General features: G+C 42.1%; 2 protein-coding genes across 2 annotated transcripts; one reads left to right on the plus strand and one right to left on the minus strand.

Moving 5' to 3' along the window:
- Positions 1-12,233: 12,233 nt before the first annotated feature.
- On the plus strand, positions 12,234-14,060 carry LOC116161309 (insulin-like growth factor-binding protein complex acid labile subunit). Its single transcript, XM_031474623.1, has one exon. The coding sequence runs from the start codon at positions 12,283-12,285 to the stop codon at positions 14,008-14,010; it is 1,728 nt and encodes a 575-aa protein (XP_031330483.1). The 5' UTR covers positions 12,234-12,282; the 3' UTR covers positions 14,011-14,060.
- A 3,509-nt stretch (positions 14,061-17,569) lies between these two features.
- LOC116161314 (cytochrome P450 307a1-like) lies at positions 17,570-19,353 on the minus strand. The gene is made up of 3 exons (XM_031474628.1): positions 18,918-19,353; positions 18,080-18,862; positions 17,570-18,023 (listed from the first exon to the last, which is right to left on the minus strand). The coding sequence occupies exons 1-3, from the start codon at positions 19,297-19,299 to the stop codon at positions 17,695-17,697; spliced, it is 1,494 nt and encodes a 497-aa protein (XP_031330488.1). The 5' UTR covers positions 19,300-19,353; the 3' UTR covers positions 17,570-17,694.
- Between the last annotated feature and the right edge of the window lie 1,060 nt (positions 19,354-20,413).

The following is a 20,413-nucleotide window of genomic DNA, read 5'->3' on the forward strand; positions in this document are numbered from 1 at the left end:
TAGTCTATAACTTTTGATTGAGAAGTCTGATCGAAAAAGTACGAATTGTTTTGGATTCTACGCACCAAAATTAATAAGAAAAAGTGTTTTCCCGAGAAATTTTGGTGTAGTCGATTTTTGGTAAAAAAGGAAGGTTATACACTGTCTTTTTTTGAGCCCCGAAAAAAGAAATTGTCTCAGATCGACCCGGAAAAAAATTTTCTTATAGAATGTGGCCTGTAGAATCCATAATTTCAAACAGTTCCAGGATTGGGCTACTAGTTCAAAAGTTACAGCCCTTTGAATTTTCTTTCGAAATTGGTTTCTAGTTTATAACTTTTGATTGAGAAGTCTGATCGAAAAAGTACGAATTGTTTTGGATTCTACGCACCAAAATTAATAAGAAAAAGTGTTTTCCCGAGAAATTTGGGTGCAGTCAATTTTTGGTAAAAAAGGAAGGTTATACACTGCCTTTTTTTGAGCCCCGAAAACAAAATTCTTTCAGATCGATCCGGATCCCGGTATTTGCGGGATCCCGCAAAACTTTAAATAAATTGGCAATTAAGCAATTCTGTGCGGTTAACTTCTGCATTAAAATAAGTCGCTAATTATCACAATATTTAACAAAAAAGTACCTTCGGCTTAGAACTCAAAAAAACCTCACTTGTAAAGCACAAAAAGGGGAACTTCTAAAGTGCCTCAAAAATCATAGTAAATTTTTAACAAAAAAAGTTAAACAATTATATAAAAAATAACTTCTCTAACTTAGAACTCAAAAAAACCTCACCTGTAAAGCACAAAAAGGGGAACTTCTAAAGTGCCTCAAAAATCATAGTAAATTTTTAACAAAAAAAGTTAAACAATTATATAAAAAATAACTTCTCCGTTGTGCGTTTCATTAACAAAGTATACAGAGTCGTCCACTTGGTCGACAAATTCCTCAGTCCCGCAAATCCCGCGGGATCCCGCTCCATTTATGTGCGGGATTAATCCCGCAAAAATCCCGGTATTGCATTCCCTAATCCTTACTATTCTATTTCTTCGCGTATTTTTTCGTTTACTAGTATATAATCAATTACCGACCTCCCTCTTCCTCCCATGTATGTGTACTACCCATATTTTCGTTTAATATCCTCTACCTTCTCTCTTCTGTTAATTCCAATAACAATTCTCCCTCAATACTGGCCACTCCTCCTCCCTTTCATCTTTTGAACACTTCCATTCATTCTCTGTCATTAATATTTACCAAAGGTACTCTTTGAAATCTTCCCAGAAAACAGAATTCAACCCTACACATCCCTCAAGATTTGTATAGGATTTTCTAGAATCGTTTAAGAATCTTCTAAGGGAGCCTGAAGAACCAACCACGTATTTTCCAAAAACTTTTCAAGGAATCTGTACGTTGCACATAAAAATCTTCCAAGACTTTATATCTAGGATTATTCGTAAATCTGAGGAATTTCTCAGAATTTCCCAAGAATCAAACACGGAACCCAGCAGGAGTCTCCCAATACCCCTTTAAGCATTTTTCTGTTTCTTATCACACTTTTATCACATGGAATTTCCAAAGGAACCTCTCAAAGATATTTAATTGTTCTCCAAGGATTTCTCAAGTATCTCTTAAAAGGACTCGAGCATCTTCTCTCTAGAACATTTTAATGACCACTTAAGAATCTACACAAAATTTCTTAATAATCCCTCAGAATTCTTCAAACATTTTGGAAGGGTTTTAAATTGACCTCTTAAAACTTCCAAGAATATTCTCTGTAGCGTTCTTAAATAATTTCTAGAAATTTTTGTTAAAATCTCCAACAGTCCTCCTACCCTTAAGCGTTTCCAAATACTTTCCTTCGAGCATGTAACGCAAAAATCGAGGGCAGAATCGCTCAGAAACCGGAATTTTCCAAAACTCTTTCAAAAATATTCCTAAGATTTCTTAAGAATATTCCTATTCTCGGGATTCAACCAAGGACAGAAGGCCCCAGCGGAATTAGATCAAATATGAGCCAAACGTGTTTCCCCTATCCAAGGGGAGGGATCACTTCTCATACAAATTTTTAAGTCTATCTGAAAGCAAACTCGAAAGGCTCGACAGTTTGTTTCTGACCTTACCCGGGGAGGATACTTTTCACAGCTGCGCATTTTGGAAGTAAGAACAATCCAAAATTTGCATTTATTTATTACAACTGAGATAAGGAAGCGGAGTGTGTCACCTCTCTAATCGTTCATCGTTGTTTTGCTCATCTGTTCCCAAAACACAATGTCGTAATTTCAGCGATTTGTTTGTTGATCATTTTATCGTTGCACGGTCAAGGTTTTCTCCATACTCAGTGAGGAAATAATTAACCAAAATTATGCGGCTGTTTTTTGGAGTATTTTGAATAGTTTGCGACGATGCGCAATTCACCCAATCAACGTCATCCAGTTGAGACAGGTACCCAATCGAGATAGCATCAAATAGCAGCCACGCTACGAAAACATGTTTATGTTTTGCAAAACCTTTTAGATTATTATTATTTATTGTTTCGGCAGATGAGTACATAATTTTGCAATTGAATGTTAATGCTGTTGTCGAGGGCACTCGCTTGGAAATGACCCCCTACCGAAAACATGTTTACGTAAACTGTAAGAAAAACACAGCCAAAAAGAGAAGAGACTACACACTTCTGGAGAAGTGGTGAAATCTAATTTCGAAATTACTCAGTGGATCAACAACAATTTGGCAAGCTCAATTACAGCACAGTCAAAATGATTGGCTTGGAGAACATCGGTCGTTAGCTACGCACTTTTCTCAATCAGACAATCTTCAGTTCTGATGAAATTTTGCATCGAGAAGTCAGTAATTGTACTTAAAGATAATTGAAAGATTATGGACATTTTTGAGTGATCGTTGGCAAATTTTGAGGAAGGAAATTCGTTTGAGCTTCTCGGAAAAAAACGTGGTAGATTCCAAACCACTATGAGGGTTCGCCTTGTGAGATTTGAGTGATTGTCAAGAAACCTGGGCACTTCTTTAGAAATTGTAAGGAATTTTTTAAAAGATTATGGCTTGGTTTAAAGATCTTTGGAATATCAAAGCCTTACTCATTTCTGGAGACCTATCCGGAGAAGATCGGGGTACAGAATCCCCCCTCCCCCCTTGTACACGTTAGTTACATTGTAATTTTTATAGAAACACCAGTAAGGGCAAGCAGAAGTTTAAGACAAAAGAATCTTTGCTAAAGTGTTTTTCGATGGAGAGAGAAGAAGTGTAGATCAGCCGGACTCGCTGATAGTCTTGGGAACTTCATCTGGTCTTCTTTTTGCGTAGCACCAGGCGGGGGTCTGCACAACAAAGACATTCCCTGCCAAACTTTTGTACCACTTACGATGGCCTTCAGGACTCGACTAGACAGTTGATGATGAATATCAGGATAGCCCCCAGCGACGAAAAACACCCAACAAAGACTTTGCTCTCAACTTCTGTACTCCTACGATAGTGTTCTGAAAAATGGGCAATCAAGCCATCGTGTGTTGGGAGGTCCATACCCCCGGTAAGGCTATTTTTACAATCAATTATTCTTCGGACCGGGCGGCAAGGTGTGGACAGGTTGGGGGAATGAATTATCAGATTTTTGGCTCCAGAGAACGTAGCACCGGGCCTGGGTATGGAATACCCCAGCAATGCAATACACCCAGCAAAAACCTATGCCCTATTAACTTCTGTACTCCTACGATAGTGTTCTGAAAATGGTAATGAAACTATCGTGTGCTGGGGGGTATTCCATACCCCCCAGACCCCCCGGTAAGACTATTTCTACAAATCATTTAGTCTTCGGGACTCGGTTGACAGTTTTTGGAGAAGGACTATAAGATTACTTGCTCCGAACTGCAGAAAACGTAGCACCGGGGGCCTGGGGGGTATGGAATACCCCCAGCAAAAACCTATTCCCTATTAACTTCTGTACTCCTACGATAGTGTTCTGAAAATGGTAATGAAACTATCGTGTGCTGGGGGGTATTCCATCCCCCCCAGACCCCCCGGTAAGACTATTTCTACAAATCATTTAGTCTTCGGGACTCGGTTGACAGTTTTTGGAGAAGGACTATAAGATCACTTGCTCCGAACTGCAGAAAACGTAGCACCGGGGGCCTGGGGGGTATGGAATACCACCAGCAATGCAATACCCCCAGCAAAGACCTATTCCCTATTAACTTCTGCACTCCTACGATAGTGTTCTGAAAATGGTAATGAAAGTATCGTGTGCTGGGGGGGATAGACCCCCCGGTATGACTATTTCTACAAATCATTAGTCTTCGGGACTCGGTTGACAGTTTTTGGAGAAGGACTATAAGATCACTTGCTCCGAACTGCAGAAAACGTAGCACCGGGGGCCTGGGGGGTATGGAATACCACCAGCAATGCAATACCCCCAGCAAAGACCTATTCCCTATTAACTTCTGCACTCCTACGATAGTGTTCTGAAAATGGTAATGAAAGTATCGTGTGCTGGGGGGTATAGACCCCCCGGTATGACTATTTCTACAAATCATTAGTCTTCGGGACTCGGTTGACAGTTTTTGGAGAAGGACTATAAGATCTCTTGCTCCGAACTGCAGAAAACGTAGCACCGGGGGCCTGGGGGGTATGGAATACCCCCAGCAATGCAATACCCCCAGCAAAGACCTATTCCCTATTAACTTCTGTACTCCTACGATAGTGTTCTGAAAATGGCAATCGAACTTTCGTATAGTGGGGGGTATTCCATACCTTCTTGGGACGTTCCTAGAAAATCATGAAATGGTTCTCTAGAAATCTTTTTTTGGTTCTTAGGCGATTCTTGAGAAATTTTTGGGATCTTACTGGCAAGGCGTTAAGGCCATTGTGAGAAATTCTTTGGGGATTCTTTTAGAGATATTATTGAGACATGTCTAAGAAATTCTTATAATGGGCTCGGGTCATTTCAGAATAGTTCCTGAAACATTTTTATGGGTTTCACGGAGAATACTTTGGGCGATTCCTGAACAATCCCAAGATTTATTGCAGATTTTTGGAATACTTTCTAAGGCTACGTGGCTGATTCTTGAGTAATTTTCGAAAGAGCGTTGAGGAACTTTTAAGGATTTTTCAGGGGATCTTTTGATCATTCATTAGTTCTTTGACAAAGTCTTAATTGGCTGGTCCTTGAACAATTTTTGTCATGCTAATTTATGGGTAGATCCTTGATTAATCCTTTGGACCTTAAGAGGTTCTTAGACAGATCGTTCTTTAAAGATACTTCAGGAAACTTTAAGGGATATTCTATTGTGAAAAAAGTTTTATGGGAAATGCTGGAGAAGACCCCTAGGAAGGTTGCTAGAAGGTTTTTTGGAAATCCTAGGCGTACTAGACAATACGTTGCGGATCTTTTGCGACCTTTTGCGAAGATTTGAAATTTCTTCCAAGATTTTTTAGAGGTGTCTTAGAGATTCTCTGAAGATTTTTGCCAGACCTGGGGATATTCTTAGTGCTTCGTATTCTCCTACATGAAAAATGTTTTGTGAGATAAGTGCTGTGTATCTTTTTAAATTCCAGTGTGTTGCCACGCTTACATTGTGTAACTCTTCTCGAATTCTCGAAATAAATTAGTCGCTTCAAATTGATACCCTTTGCGGCCTATAACGATGTGATAACCCCGTTAGAAGCGTTGATCCGCCAAGGTTTTTTTGATAACCGCGGGTTACAAATTTGTAGATTAGAATGAGGCCCCCCAGCGACAGTTGGCACCCAGCTAATCGTACAATTTGGCGACCTTTGAGATAAACTCGATAGCCGCATTTTTGGAACGTGTGGGTCGGAATAATTAAAGAACGATTGGAGCGTAACCCGAATTCGGTTATTATTATTATTATTATTATTCGGAAGGAAATTGGTCACCGTTCGTCTACTGTGGCACTTTCCGGTATTAATCCGATGAAATTAGGTACAGTAACCTACATTACATTGGTATAGAATACCCCCCCCCCCCCCCCCGGGAAAAGAGAGATTTGATGAACCACGATTAAAAATTATCACGAGACTTTTTTTGGAGGAGAAGGTGGCGCGAAGAGCTTGAGGAGTTACTGTCGGTGGAGGGTTCCTAGGTGGTATTCCATACTCCACCATACCTCCCGGTAGTACCTTCTCTTGCAATAACTTTACAGACAGCAGTACTCTTTTCATAATGGTGTAGATAAGGTCATCGAATTTTTCGATCCTCTGGTCTCTACAAATTATCATGAAAAGGGCCAGGGTTGGCAAATATTCTGGGAGAAAACGTACCATTAGGGATCTAGGGGGTATGGAATATGTTAGATTCCCCCGAATTCACCTACATAGTTTTTCGGTCTCGAACGAGGGGCTAGGACACCTGTCAATGGGTTTTTGTTTCGTAACATAACTATTTTTGTAATAATCTTATATAATTGGTGTTAACTCATATGCTAATCGATCTTATGAGTAAACAATGATCCGTACCAGCTTATTGCATATAATTTAAATTGTAAACTGTTACTTTAATTTGCTTCGCAAATGTTTGACGTGTCAATTCCACTAAATTTGTTTGTTTGTTAGCAAATAAACGCAAATAAAAACAGTGCGGTTTATTAGGCAGGTATAAACGTAAAAAATTCGACCTTTGGAGTAATTTGTGTATAAACAAATGAGTTAACAACAAAAACAAACCGCAAGCATATATTAATAAAAATAGACCTGCCTCCTTTCATCTGTCACTGTCACTGGTAGAAGCTGACTCTTTCTTCACTTCATGGTTGAGGGAAATAGAACGAACTTGAGTAAGTAGCCGTATGACCCGTTCAATTATTAATAATTTACAAGAACTGTTCAGAAGAAGTCCTTAAAGTGTTTACCTAAACTAAATTTCAATATCAATAATTGCGATTAAGGCGAATCCAACGTCATAAGGGTTACATAATATTGGAGGTAGTGCGCTCTGTGAAATAGATTGGGACTAATTCATTGTCAATGTGAATAAATAAATAAGTTGAAATTTGAAGAGGTACGTTATGCAACTTTTCGTACTCGCTCGTTCGACGTGTTCAGGGAAATCATGAGAATAGGATCAAATTTTTCTTTTTCTGCTATTGGTCCAAAGTTAAAGAGAGCGGTTAGAAGGGAAGGGAGGGGGGGGGCAAAAGAAAGATGTAGGAAGCGTGAAGACAACGTGAATGAGGTGTGCAGAAGATGTGATCAAAACGCGTGAAGCAGATCAATGGAGAAGACACGAAACTACATCCCCCACACGCCTCCTCCACGTTGATAATGCATCCCTAATACCCTCAATTTCCGCTGCTTTTTTCATATTCTTCATGTCTCCCTCCCATCAGTCTGACTTTAGTCTATCGTTACTTGTTTAACCCCCTGTATCAAACCTCCCTACCAACTGCACACCTTCAGCTTCCTTTTTACATTTTTTGGTACGTATATTCTTAGACAAAAGGAAGCTTTCGGGCACTTTGCGCATGCGCAAGTGCGTGGGTGTGCCCTTGATGCCATATTTGCACTCCCCACTACCCCGTGACTCGGTGCGTCTTCTTCTTAGGTCTGCTTCCCACCTGCATTTCCCACATACTATCTTTACAAATTTATTCTCCTGCCATCCCTGCTTTAAAACACCATTACTCCTCCCTCGAGTCCTATCTACTGTTCTGTAAACGTCATGTGGACGTTATTTGGGTATAAACAACAAAAATAATGACGGGGCACCCTGTATATGAGACTATTTCAATTTTTTAAGTGCAAATCCGTTGTGTTATTTATGAATAATTAGAAAGTTGGTTTATTTTACTTGAATTTGTATCTCAGTGTTTGTTTTTCGTCTTAGAAATTTGTTAGATGCGTAACTTTTAGTGTTAATTTTATCACTTTTGTAAATTCTTCAATTTACATAGGGCGCTTTAATGTAGACACATCTGGTCAAGTTTGTGTACTTTATAAAAGGTTACATCTGGTCCTTTGCGATAAGAAGTTTTATCAGGCGAAATATAATTAACGCACGTGTGCTGTTGTTGGTAAGGAAATTCAGATGCAGCGTTCCCTTAGATACAACGAATCAACGACTGTTGCTACTAGTTTTCGCGACGGTGAAAGAGCGTGTACATTTGTTTACGCTAAATTACAGGCAGTCAGCCCTATTTGTTTTGTGGAAGACGCAGTCATTTTTTTATGATAAATTTGTGCAGAAGCAAATTCAATGCGCTCCTTAGTTGAATTAATTTAAAAATCTGACGTTGTTCGTCCGGCATTCTCAAACAATGTTGATTGTGAGAAAAAATGTAAATTTATGTATCGGGTCGTGCCTCTTGGCAACTGTCTGGGAAACAAATATAAAAAGTACTTTTTGAAAAGATCATTTCGATGTAAATTAAGATTACCGAATTGTGCCGTCAAAAATTATTACACAGCTACGGTTCCCGTGGGGACAATGCTATCTTAATGTAAAAATCATTAAATGTCATAAATACGTTTTTGTAATATTTACTGAAGAAAGTTTACATGCCCTTCTACGTTGCTTCGAGGTAATCATTGCGAGCGTTGAAGAACTACAAATATCCTCAAACGCTTTAAAGGGCTCTCAAGGAGGTTTGCGAGCCTTTCTTCTGAACCCTTTCGTGTTTCTAAGAAGGGTCTTTAAAAGTTTTAAGTTCTTGCAAAAGCAATTGAGCACATTTAGGAAGCGAGACATGGTCTTAAACGTCCCCATTCGTATTAAAAATGGGACGCGGAGCATGATATAAAATGAAGTTCAGAACAGAATACAATGTTTCCGTCATGGATGCTTTCTGGAATTTTTCAAAGCCATTATTCATTAGTAGAAAATGTTTTACTTTAATGGGGAATAGTTTATAGCATGATTTTGCAATTAATAGCTGCTCCGCCTCTGCACACTCACTTCCTTTGTTTCGTGTACGTGCAAACACATCAATATTGGTAAATCATCCCCGCGGCTGTTGCAGCTGGTTCATTACTCGGAATCGACAAGAACAACGATAACAAATAACAAAAATATTTATAAGGAAAACACTAAATGATTCACGGTTGGTTCCGCAATCATCCGATAGTCGCTGATTAAGCTGACCTTTTTTTTGTAAAATAAGAGTAAATCGTTTGATTAATTGGTGGCGAAATTCGTTCATGGATTCCATTAAATTGTTCACGTTCTGTAACTGCATTAATCAAATAGTTCATAGTTCGAAACTCTATTTACTTGCCTCAAAACTGTTGACCTCGTCATAAACAAACATAATTGTGCATGTGTATATGCTCTTTTATTTAAAGAGAAACAAGACTACATTTATTTCTGTGTCTATTATTGATTTGAGTATGTACCTGCTCGCCTTCCATTACAGTTTTTGATTCTGCATCGTCAACAGGGACCACTCAATATCCAGAAAATAGTATGCGTAAAAAAGAAGAAAAAAGATGAAAGGCATACATAGAGAACAGTGGAAGTGGTATTCCATACCCCCCAGACCCCCCGGTTCGACATTCTTCCCCAAAGCGTATGGTGCCCTTCGCCCATACCACGCAGTACAATTTTTGGAAAGAGGGCATCCAGTACGTAACACCAGGAGTCGGTGGATTATGACATCTTCGTGAGGAAATTAAGATTCGATGTCCTTTAGGAACAATTATTTCGAGAGTGCTTGGGAATAAAGGGTTTCAAGGATAATGTAACACCGGGGGGTCTGGGGGGTATGGAATAACCCCCACGAAAAGGAAGAGATCCATTTTTGTTCTCCCTACACCTATCGAAATATTCGGACGTTTGGCTGGGGGGTATTCCATACCCCCCAGACCCACCGGTTCGACATTCTTCCCCAAAACGTATAGTTCCCTGCGCCCATACCATTCACAGTTTAATTTTTGGAAAGGGATCATCCAATACGTAACACCAGGAGTCGGTGGATTACGACATCTTCGTGAGGAAGTTAAGATTCGATGTCATTGAGGAACAATTATTACGAGAATCCTTAGGAATAAAGGGTTTCAAGGATAATGTAACACCGGGGGGTCTGGGGGGTATGGAATAACCCCCACGAAAAGGAAGAGATCCATTTTTGTTTCCCCTACACCTATCAAAATATTCGGACGTTTGGCTGGGGGGTATTCCATACCCCCCAGACCCCCGGTTCGACATTTTCCCCCAAAATGTATAGTTCCTTGCGCCCATACCATTCACAGTACAATTTTCTGGAAAGGTATCATCCAGTACGTAACACCAGGAGTCCGTGGATTATGACATCTTCGTGAGGAAATTAAGATTCGATGTCTTTGAAGCACAATTATTACGAGATCCTTAGGAATAAACGGTTCAAGGATAATGTAACACCGGGGGGTCTGGGGGGTATGGAATAACCCCCACGAAAAGGAAGAGATCCATTTTTGTTTCCCCTACACTATCAAAATATTCGGACGTTTGGCTGGGGGGTATTACATACCCCCAGACCCCCCGGTTCGACATTTTTCCCCAAAATGCATAGTTCGTTGCGCCCATACCATTCACAGTACAATTTTTTGGAAAGGTATCATCCCAGTACGTAACACCAGGAGTCCGTGGATATATCATCTTCGTGAGGAAATTAAGATTCGATGTTTTGAAGCACAATTATTACGAGAGTCTTGAGGAATAAAACGGTTTCAAGGATAATGTAACACCTGGGGGTCTGGGGGATATGGAATACTCTCCAGGAAAAGGAAGATATCCATTTTTGTTTCCCCTACACCTATCAAAATATTCGGACGTTTGGCTGGGGGGTATTCCATACCCCCCAGACCCCCCGGTTCGACATTTTCCCCCAAAATGTATAGTTCCTTGCGCCCATACCATTCACAGTACAATTTTCTGGAAAGGTATCATCCAGTACGTAACACCAGGAGTCCGTGGATTATGACATCTTCGTGAGGAAATTAAGATTCGATGTCTTTGAAGCACAATTATTACGAGAGTCTTGAGGAATAAACGGTTTCAAGGATAATGTAACACCTGGGGGTCTGGGGGATATGGAATACTCTCCAGGAAAAGGAAGATATCCATTTTTGTCCCCCCTACACCTATCGAAATATTCGGATGTTTGGCTGGGGGGTATCCCATACCCCCCAGACCCCCCGGTTCGACATTCTTCCCCAAAACGTATAGTGCCCTACGCCCATACCACTCACAGTACAATTTTTGGAAAGAGGGCATCCTGTATGTAACACCAGGAGTCGGTGGATTATGACATCTTCGTGAAGAAATTAGGATTCGATGTCCTTTAGGAACAATTATTTCGAGAGTGCTTGGGAATAAAGGGTTTCAAGGATAATGTAACACCGTAGGGTCTGAGGGGTATAGAATACCCCCCAAGAAAAGGAAGAGATCCATTTTTGTTCTACCTACCATCAAAATCTTCGGACGTTTGCCCCCGGTTCGACATTCTTCCCCAAAACGTACAGTGTCCTGCGCCCATACCACTCACAGTACAATTTTTGGAAAGGGACCATCCAGCACGTAACACCAAGAGTCTGTGGAGTACGGAATCTTCGCCAGGAAAGCAAAATTTATTGTTCTTTATGCCAAACGATTGCAAGAGTCCTTAGGGCTGAACGTATCACCAGTGGATCTCGGGGTATGAAATACTTCCCAGGAAAAAAGGAATGGTTCTTCTCCGTACACCTGTAAAAATCTTCTGACGCTTGGCTGGGGGTATTCTGTACCTTGGGGGGAAACGCAAAAAAACATGTGTGTGACGCAAGCGCAGAGCCATCATTATTAAAGTAAAAGTAAGGAAGACGCATGGGAAGAAAGGCACATTATCATCTCCAACTATCTAACCTTGGATTTCTTCTTCATTTGCGTTAATTGAAGAAAAGGGTGCCATATCTTCACTCGCACCAGTATTTTGTGCGTGTGCCTATTATGGAAGTAACGATAGGAATAGCGGATAATTTTAGCACAAACGTTGTCTCGTGCTGCTATGGGAAAGCGACCTTCAACCTTGGGAAGAATTTCGACCGTAACAAAAACGAGCATTTGCATCAGCCAGCACGATGAAGATGAAGAAACCTGATTTTGTTATATACAAACACGAATTGCCGATTAGTTACGCAACGGATTAAGTAATGCGGTGCTAAAATTGGATTCGAGCAAAAAAAGCGGCTAATTAACGTTGATAGCAGTAAAAACAGCTTTGGCGATAGTGGGAGGGGGTTGATTAGCAAGTCAAAACTTCTGATATTTAAGTTGTGGGGAACTGGTGCTCGGGTCACTTTTTCTCCAGCGGTGAAGTTCAGTTTTTAGCGACAATATGGAGTTTTGGTACATCTACAATCCTTTGTTGGGCGTGGAAAACATTCGTAGAATCGCCATTTCTGCCAAGGAGAGTTTAGAATCCGTGCTGGAAAATGTGGAAGGAAGAATTTCGGTTGGATACCCGGCGGGTGGTGAAGAAATCGAGAACTTAATCGTGCAGTCCCAAGATGTAGTCGGTAATAAGCTCTTGAGGCTGAAATCATTTAAAAAGGTTAGGCAACTGTACTTGGTTAGCAATTTGGAGACGTTGAGTGAGGGTTTACTTGATGGACTGGATGATTTGCAAACTCTCTACATCTCTAAATGTACCGCACTCAACTGCATTGAGCGTGGATTCTTTAAGAACAAAAGTAACCTGAAGAAGCTTTCCATCACCAACAGCAAACTTCAATTGCAACCAGGTATGTTGAAAGGAATGCCTAATTTAAAAGAGTTGGATTTGAGCAGAAATCAGATTGAGGAATTGCCAGTTAGTTTATTCACGGACGTTCCCGACATTGAGACCCTGACCCTGGCGCATAACGACATCAAAAACCTACCAACAAAGGTGTTTTACGGGCTTCCGTTCTTAGTCGATCTCAACCTGAGCTTTAATAAGCTTAGGGGCTGGAACGACGAAGCCTTCTCCTACGTGAACATGCTTCTCCATCTCAACATCAGCAACAACGCGATAAAGGAGCTCACCCCGGCCTCCTTCAAGAGACTAAACTCTCTCGTCACCCTCAACCTGGACGGCAACTACCTCGAAAGTTTAGAAAAGGACAGCTTCATCGGTTTACCACGCTTGGACCACCTCAGCGTCAACAACAACAAGCTTCAAGAAATCCACAGCTACACCTTCGATGCCATTCGCAAGCTCAAGGTCTTGCTATTGGAAAACAACGAAATTTCCATCTTCGGCCCCGAAGTCTTCCACAACTTGGGCAAGGTCGAGTTTTTCACCTGCAATCGCAATAGCACCCCCAAACTCGAACTCGATACCTTCAGAGGCTTCTCGGGGGTAACCACTTTACACCTGACCAACATGAACATCGAAACCTTAGATGAAGATTGGTGTTCCGGTTTGTATTCCGTCACCGATCTCGACTTGAGCCAAAACAGACTCACTCACCTCCCGTCGTGCGCATTCCGCTGCACCAAAGCGCTGACTAAGCTAAACCTGCGCGACAACCTCATCGAAACCGTCGACACGCGGACATTCGACACCGTCTTCAATTTGCAGCACCTGGACCTATCCAACAACAAACTGCGACAAGTTCCCAGCAACAGCTACGACAACTTGTGCAGCGTCCTAACCCTAAACTTGGCGCACAATCTCATCGTCGCCCTGAACCCGACGTCACTGATCGCCTTCAGGGGAATAAACCAGCTGGACCTGTCCCATAACCGAATCGAGACCATCGAACCGGAGACCTTCCTCGCGACCCCCAAGCTCGCGACCCTCAACGTCAGCTTTGGCAACGTGCCGGCGGCCACCGTCTGGTTCACATCGGTCAGTTTCGTTTACGGATCCGTCGCGAAGCTGCCTGGCAAGTTGCAGGCCTTGACAAGGCTCGACATCGACCCTTGCGGTCTGACGCACATCGAATTCGACTGCGATAAATGCACGTCAACCGTCCTGAGGAAGTACGACGACGATTCGAAGACGGAAACGTGGTCGTCCAAGACCGACTCTGAAGACGTTGCCAAAGTGAGGGAGTTAATTAGGAACTATATTAATTAATGAGTATTTTTGGCTGTAATATTTTAATAAAGATTTTTGATCTAACTCAACACCTGACACCGGGTTGCAGTGCGACCAAAGCCGAAGAAAAAATGAAAAACAACATTTGAACGTTTTTATACCGAAATTGATCTATAAGTAGCGATTTTGTTCCTTTGTTTTCGTATTATTCAGATTTTAGATGTCCTTCAGGTGATTTCAAAGGGGCGCAAGAATCTCCATGAGTTTCAATGAACTTTTCAGGAACCTCAACTTTCCCAAAGAACCTCCCCATGGCATTTAAAGATTTTCAGGAGTATTCAAAAGCCCTTGAAAGTGTTTCAAAAGTCTTCAAGACTGTTGAAACCTTAACCTTCATCAGAACCTTCAAGAGTATCCAAGATAAGCCTTTTAGGGTCTTGTTCAGGCTTTCAAAGGGGCTCTTTTGATTGAAAACCTTTAGGAAGGTTTGGCATTTAAGATATTTCGTTCTTCCCAAGAGCCTTAGTAGTCGACACAATTCCAGGAGTTCCCAAAAGCCTTCCAGAAGATTCCAAAGGCTTTTTGAAGGCTTTCTCCTCTCTTTAAAAGCCAAGGATGTTAGAGTCTTAAATAAGTTTTAAAAGCATCTAATTGTACAGTTTAAAAATGCTACTAAAAATTCCTTACAAAAATACCAGAACATTTTGAGGGCTTTTGGGGGATTAAAAGTTGTTAAAATCTAACATGGGTCTCTAAAATTATAAAAATGTACAGGGTAGATAACGGTGCCCTAGGAAACAGGGCGACCTCCGAGTGGTGGCCTCTTTCCTTCGAGAAGGGGCTGGCAACCAAGCCCTGGTCAAACGACTCTGCCCAGGCGACACCGCATTTTCCCAGTACACACACAAATCTCTAAAGGCTAATGCTGTGTCTGGGTCGTTGGCGGGAGGGGGAGGGGCGTCAGGGACCAAGCGTCTCAGATCGGAGGGAAACGCTCCAGGGTCTCGTTCAGGGCATCCTGAGAAGGAACCTAGAGATTCTATAGCCACCAGTTGCGGGTGCACCACGAACCTATGGGGAAGTCGCTGCGGCGGGGCTCAGGGTGGCCATTGTTCCGGGTCGCACACCCTGGGGGGAGGCTTTCCTTGGCTGGCAGGGTTCCGCAGAAACCCGCAATAACGCCCCCAGCATCTTGGAGTGCTCCCAGAGCCAAAATCCTGGTTTCAGGGCGAGGATGTTTTCCGCCGGGTAGGTATGCTTGATGTGGAAGCCAAGTCTTGCAAAATAGGCAGAATAGTCTTGAAGACACTGATGGGGGTATTCGTCGAGTCTGAGACTAAGCATTGCTACCTCCGTTGTCAGAGCCCGAGTTAAACATGGGTGACCAGTAAATTCCAGGCCAGATCACCCGGTACTATGTTCCCCGCAGTACCTCCTAAGAGAAGAGGTAATAATAATTTTATACAGTAACAATCATGTGACTCCTCAAGTCTAAACGTTTTGTAGAAGAAATTGCTACCGGGGGGCCTGGGGGGTATGGAATACCCCCCCAGCAAAGTAAAATTAAATGGCGGTTCCTAAAAAATTATAGTAAAAGCGACGAGGGTTAAAAACCATCCAGGAAAGATAAATCTGAACCTTTTTCCAGAACCTTCGGAAATAGGAATGTAACCAACGTGCTACTGGGGGGTAGTCTGTACCCCCCCTTAGAAACCAATTTGGAAAGAAAATTCAAAGGACTGTAACTTTTGAACTAGTAGCCCAATCTTGGAACTGTTTGAAGTTGTGGATTCTACAGGCCACAATCTATAAGAAAAAATGTTTCCCGGGTCGGTCTAAGACAATTTTTTCTTCGGGCCTAAAAAAAAGGCAGTGTATAACCTTCCTTTTTTACCAAAAATCGACTGCACCAAAATTTCTCGGGAAAACACTTTTTCTTATTAATTTTGGTGCGTAGAATCCAAAACAATTCGTACTTTTTCGATCAGACTTCTCAATCAAAAGTTATAGACTAGAAACCAATTTCGGAAAGAAAATTCAAAGGGCTGTAACTTTTGAACTAGTAGCCCAATCTTGGAACTGTTTGAAATTGTGGATTCTACAGGCCACAATCTATAAGAAAATTTTTTTCCCGGTCGATCTGAGACAATTTTTTCTTCGGGCCTCAAAAAAAGGCAGTGTATAACCTTCCTTTTTAACCAAAAATTGACTGCACCAAAATTTCTCGGGAAAACACTTTTTCTTATTAATTTTGGCGCGTAGAATCCAAAACAATTCGTACTTTTTCGATCAGACTTCTCAATCAAAAGTTATAGACTAGAAGACCCCCCCCCCCCCGGTACTACATTCCCCGCAGTACTTCCTAAGAGAAGAGGTAATAATACCTAATTTTTTTTACAGTATCCATCATGTGATTCCTCAAGTTTGAACGTTTTGTAAAATAAATTGCTACCGGGGCGTCTGGGGGGGTAGCAAAGTCAAATTAAATGGCGGTTCCTAAAAAATTATAGTATAAGCGACGAGGGTTAAAAACCATCCAGGAAAGAAAAATCTGAAACTTTCTCTAGAACCTTCGGAAATAGCAATGTAACCAACGTGCTACCCCCCAGACCCCCCGGTACTACATTCTCCTCAGTACTTCCTATGAAAAGGAGTAATAATAATTCTTTTACAGTAACCATCATGTGATTCCTCAAGTTTTGTAAGAGAAATTGTTACCGGGAGGTCTGGGGGGTATGGAATACCACCCAGCAAAGTAAAATTGAATGGTTGTCCCTGAAAAATCACATTAAGAGGAACGAGTGTTAAAAACCACTCAGTGAAAATCTGCTACCTTTACCCTGAACCATCTGCAGAGATAGCAATGGAACTAACGTGCTACTGTGGAGCATTCCATACCCCCTAGACCCCCCCGGTGCTTCGTTCTTCATAGTACTTCTTAGGAGAAGAAGATATGATCATTTCTTCACAATAGCCAGGTTGACCGTTTCATGAAAAAGATTACGGTGAAAAGTGGGGGGGGGGCGGGGTATGAAATAGCCTCCAGTGTTGTGTAGCAAGTTTCTGGGTTACTTTTTCTGGGAATTACCCAATGAAGAAAGGAAGATCGTTGGTCTTCTATAGAAATCATCACGAAAGTCCACGGGATTGAACGCGCGTAGAAGAACGTACCCCCCCCCCCCTACATGTCGGATGTTTCTGCGATAGTTTTAGTACGTAAAAGTCAACTTTTTTGAAGAAACTTTTTGAGAAAAATAATCGAAACGTTGAAAACCAGGAATAGGTAAGTTCAAGAAAGTGTGTTAACTTAGGATGAAAGAATCAGGACGAAGTGGAAAGGTCATGATCAAGCTATGTATAGAAAAGAGAAAGTTTACGAATAGATCTCTTTAAAAAAACCCAAAGAAACGATGAGATAGTTATGCCGTTGTCCTTCAAAATCTTACTAACCTATTTATAAGAGAACATCAACAACGTGAAGAAGAAAGGCGGATCTTGTGGTCAAGATGAAAGTTAACGGTTCTTCACAGTACGTCATAGTGACGTCAGTGAGCGCATGCGCTTCTAAATACAAGTACGAAAGGTTTATTATCGAGGCTTTGGTCCCTTTGTAACAATTTGTTAACAACCGAATAACAATTTATTAGCGTGTCTTAAAATTATTATCACATATTGTCCTTATTTAATTAGTTTTGGTTGATACGCCTAAAGTGCCCTTTCGAATTATCGGCTCACGAATTCGAAACGGAATGTCGACCTCGGCAGTGCCAAGGAACCGACCGGAATTTTGTAGGTTTGACCGTCGACCGGGGCGATTGTGAAGTTTTGCAGTAAGCCGCTCACGATGCCGAAACTGATCAGCTGGACCATTTTGAATCCCATGCAGCTCCGCCGTCCGCCGCCGAACGGGAGGAAGTGCTCGGGTTTGATGATGCGATTGTTTACGATAAACCTTTCGGGTTTGAATGCGTCAGGTTCTTCCCACAGTTTTTCCGACATGCTCAAGTCGTGGTTGTTGAGGAACACGAGGGTCCCTTTCGATATCCTGTAACCTGGAGAGGTTTCCGTTAGGGGTCGACTCCGAGATGGCGAGGGGTGGGGGACTTACCGTTAATTGACGTGTCTTGGTTGGCCGCTCTTGGAACGATCGGTGACGCAATCAGGCGGATGGCCTCGAAGACTGCGGCCTCGGTGTACGGCATTGAGCCACGGTCGGAAATGGAAATCGGCCTCCGTTCGCTTCCGGCGCACCCGTCGATCTCGCGTTGTATTTCCGCTTGCACCTCCGGCCGGGTCACCAGGTACCCGAGCAGCTTCATTACAAAGTTACCAACGGCGGAATGCCCGCCGATGATGTCCTCCAAGGCGAAGAGCGCGTTCTCCCAACTCATACACGATGATTCCTCGTTCCTCACGTGCTGTATGAGGCTCTCGACGTAATCGCTCGGTTCCTCGTCGGCGTAGCTCTCGTAACGTCCATCGATGACGTCATCGATCAGGAAGTGGCGAATCTCGTGCGCCAGCTCGCTCATCTTCTCCAAGCGGTTGTAGTGCAACGGCAGTAGAAACGGTAAAAAGTCGGCCGCGTAGCCTTGGTTGACCTCGTAGAAGATGTCGTCGAAATTCTCGATCATGCGCGCGAACCCCGGGTCGTCCACGGGGAAGCTCTTGGAGCAGAAGTGCTTGGTGAAGATGTTGGCGCAGCTGTACAGTATTTCGTTTTTGGTCTCGCGTGGTCCGTTCGCGAGGCGCGTTACCAGGCTCGATGTCTCGTTGGAGATGATGTCCTCGAGCGCGGAGAACTTGTTGGAGCAGGCCCGCGGAAAGGTGTGGGTCTTGAGCATTTCGCGGCGGACCTTTTGCGTTTCGCTCCAGTCGCAGAAGGCCAAAGCTGTAAACGGTGACGGTTATAGAGAGGGGTATTTGCGGAGGAATTGGGTACTTACAGTTCTGCTTGTCGCCGCCGAAGAGCTGCTGGTATCGCTCGAAGTTGGGGCGGCTGTCGAAGTGGTGGCCTTTCGAGACGAGAACTTCGCGAATGTTCTCCTGTCCGTTAATCACAACACTGTTTACGTTCCCCAGTTTCAGTTTGATGACGTTGCCGTACTTCTTCGCGAGATTCGTAAACGCCTGGTAGGGAACGGCGTATCCGCCGAGAAGGTGAAGGTGGCCGATGATCGGCAGCGATCTCGGACTTGGAGGTTCCGGCAGGTCCGTGCTCGTCGTCGACGGTTTCTTGTTCAGTTCGATTAGGATGAGAATTAGCGCAATAAATAGGATGACGATTAGGTACGTTGAGAAGGTGGTGAGGTAAAGGTGGTGAAACATTTTGTACAGGGTGTGTGGGAAAAATTGGACAAACCTGTTCGATAACGTTCTCGAACGCAATCAAACGTTGTCTGCTGAAACACTCGAACTTCTATTCTTTTATATTGTTCGAAGAGACTGAATATTCAATTGCATCTCATTGATTTTAATGTGGATCTCGAAAATATTTAGCATACGCTCTGTTAATACAATTACATTGTATTACCCGATGGAATTTACTTAACAAATGTTGGGGATAAGAAGGCGATGGTTTTTTGGGAAGACGATTTTCAGATATTATAAATAATTAATCGCCGGAAATTGTAGGTACTTACTTAGAATTGATTCGATTTTAATAATTTCGCAAATTTTGAACTGCCTATTTACGTATTGACGTTACCTAAACATATTTTTAAAGTCAAGTATTTCTGAATTGCCTTTTTGACAGTTTATGGCCTAGAAGGGCCTCACAGAATTTTTCAAATGTGCCAATTTTATTTTTTACAAAAGAAAAAAAATCGATAAGAGATCTACATCAATCTCACGAACTTATAACCTTTCACGGGTCTACCGATAGCAAGAATTTTTGAAAATTTTCAAAAATGCGACAAAACGTCATAAATGTGTTGAAGATTTCAAAAGATTTCACAAATATTGAGAAATACATATAAAATAACAGAAAACTGCAAAGTGGAAAAAATATTTGAAATTTGAGTTTCCAAAAAACAATGGTAAAGCCTTTTCAACTTTTTTTGAATATTTCAAAATAATTTTAAAAAACTTCAGAAAGACCATAAAGATTTGAAAAATATTTTAAAAAGTGAGATATATAAATTGAAGTGACTTCAGGCGAGAAAGAAAGTGATTTCACGGGTAGCCTCAGACGACGAATTATCTTGCCGTGTGTTGTCAAGCGAATCGTCTTCGTGGCGATATTTAGAAGAACACCGAGAACCAAGTATCGAAATCGTACGAAAGTTTAGCGAGATACTCGAAAATCTCGCGACAGACGTTCCGTGATCGGTCCGTGCAAAGCCCAACTTAGCAGCCAATTCCATTCCCACATAGAATCGACGAAAAGTTCCGCCTAACTTTGGTCGGTCCGTGTGCGTCCAACTACGTCCAAGTTTTGGGG

The sequence above is a fragment of the Photinus pyralis genome, unplaced genomic scaffold (assembly GCF_008802855.1).
Source record: "Photinus pyralis isolate 1611_PpyrPB1 unplaced genomic scaffold, Ppyr1.3 Ppyr1.4_LG10, whole genome shotgun sequence".
NCBI lineage: Eukaryota > Metazoa > Arthropoda > Insecta > Coleoptera > Lampyridae > Photinus > Photinus pyralis.

Excerpts from the sequence above, each read along its gene's own strand:
- LOC116161314 (XM_031474628.1), bottom strand. The coding sequence starts at position 19,299 with ATGTTTCACCACCTTTACCTCACCACCTTCTCAACGTACCTAATCGTC. Across the intron at positions 18,863-18,917 it reads CGGCGGCGACAAGCAGAACT|CTTTGGCCTTCTGCGACTGG; the intron begins GTAAGTACCCAA and ends CACCGTTTACAG. Across the intron at positions 18,024-18,079 it reads CCAAGACACGTCAATTAACG|GTTACAGGATATCGAAAGGG; the intron begins GTAAGTCCCCCA and ends AAACCTCTCCAG.
- LOC116161309 (XM_031474623.1), top strand. The coding sequence starts at position 12,283 with ATGGAGTTTTGGTACATCTACAATCCTTTGTTGGGCGTGGAAAACATT.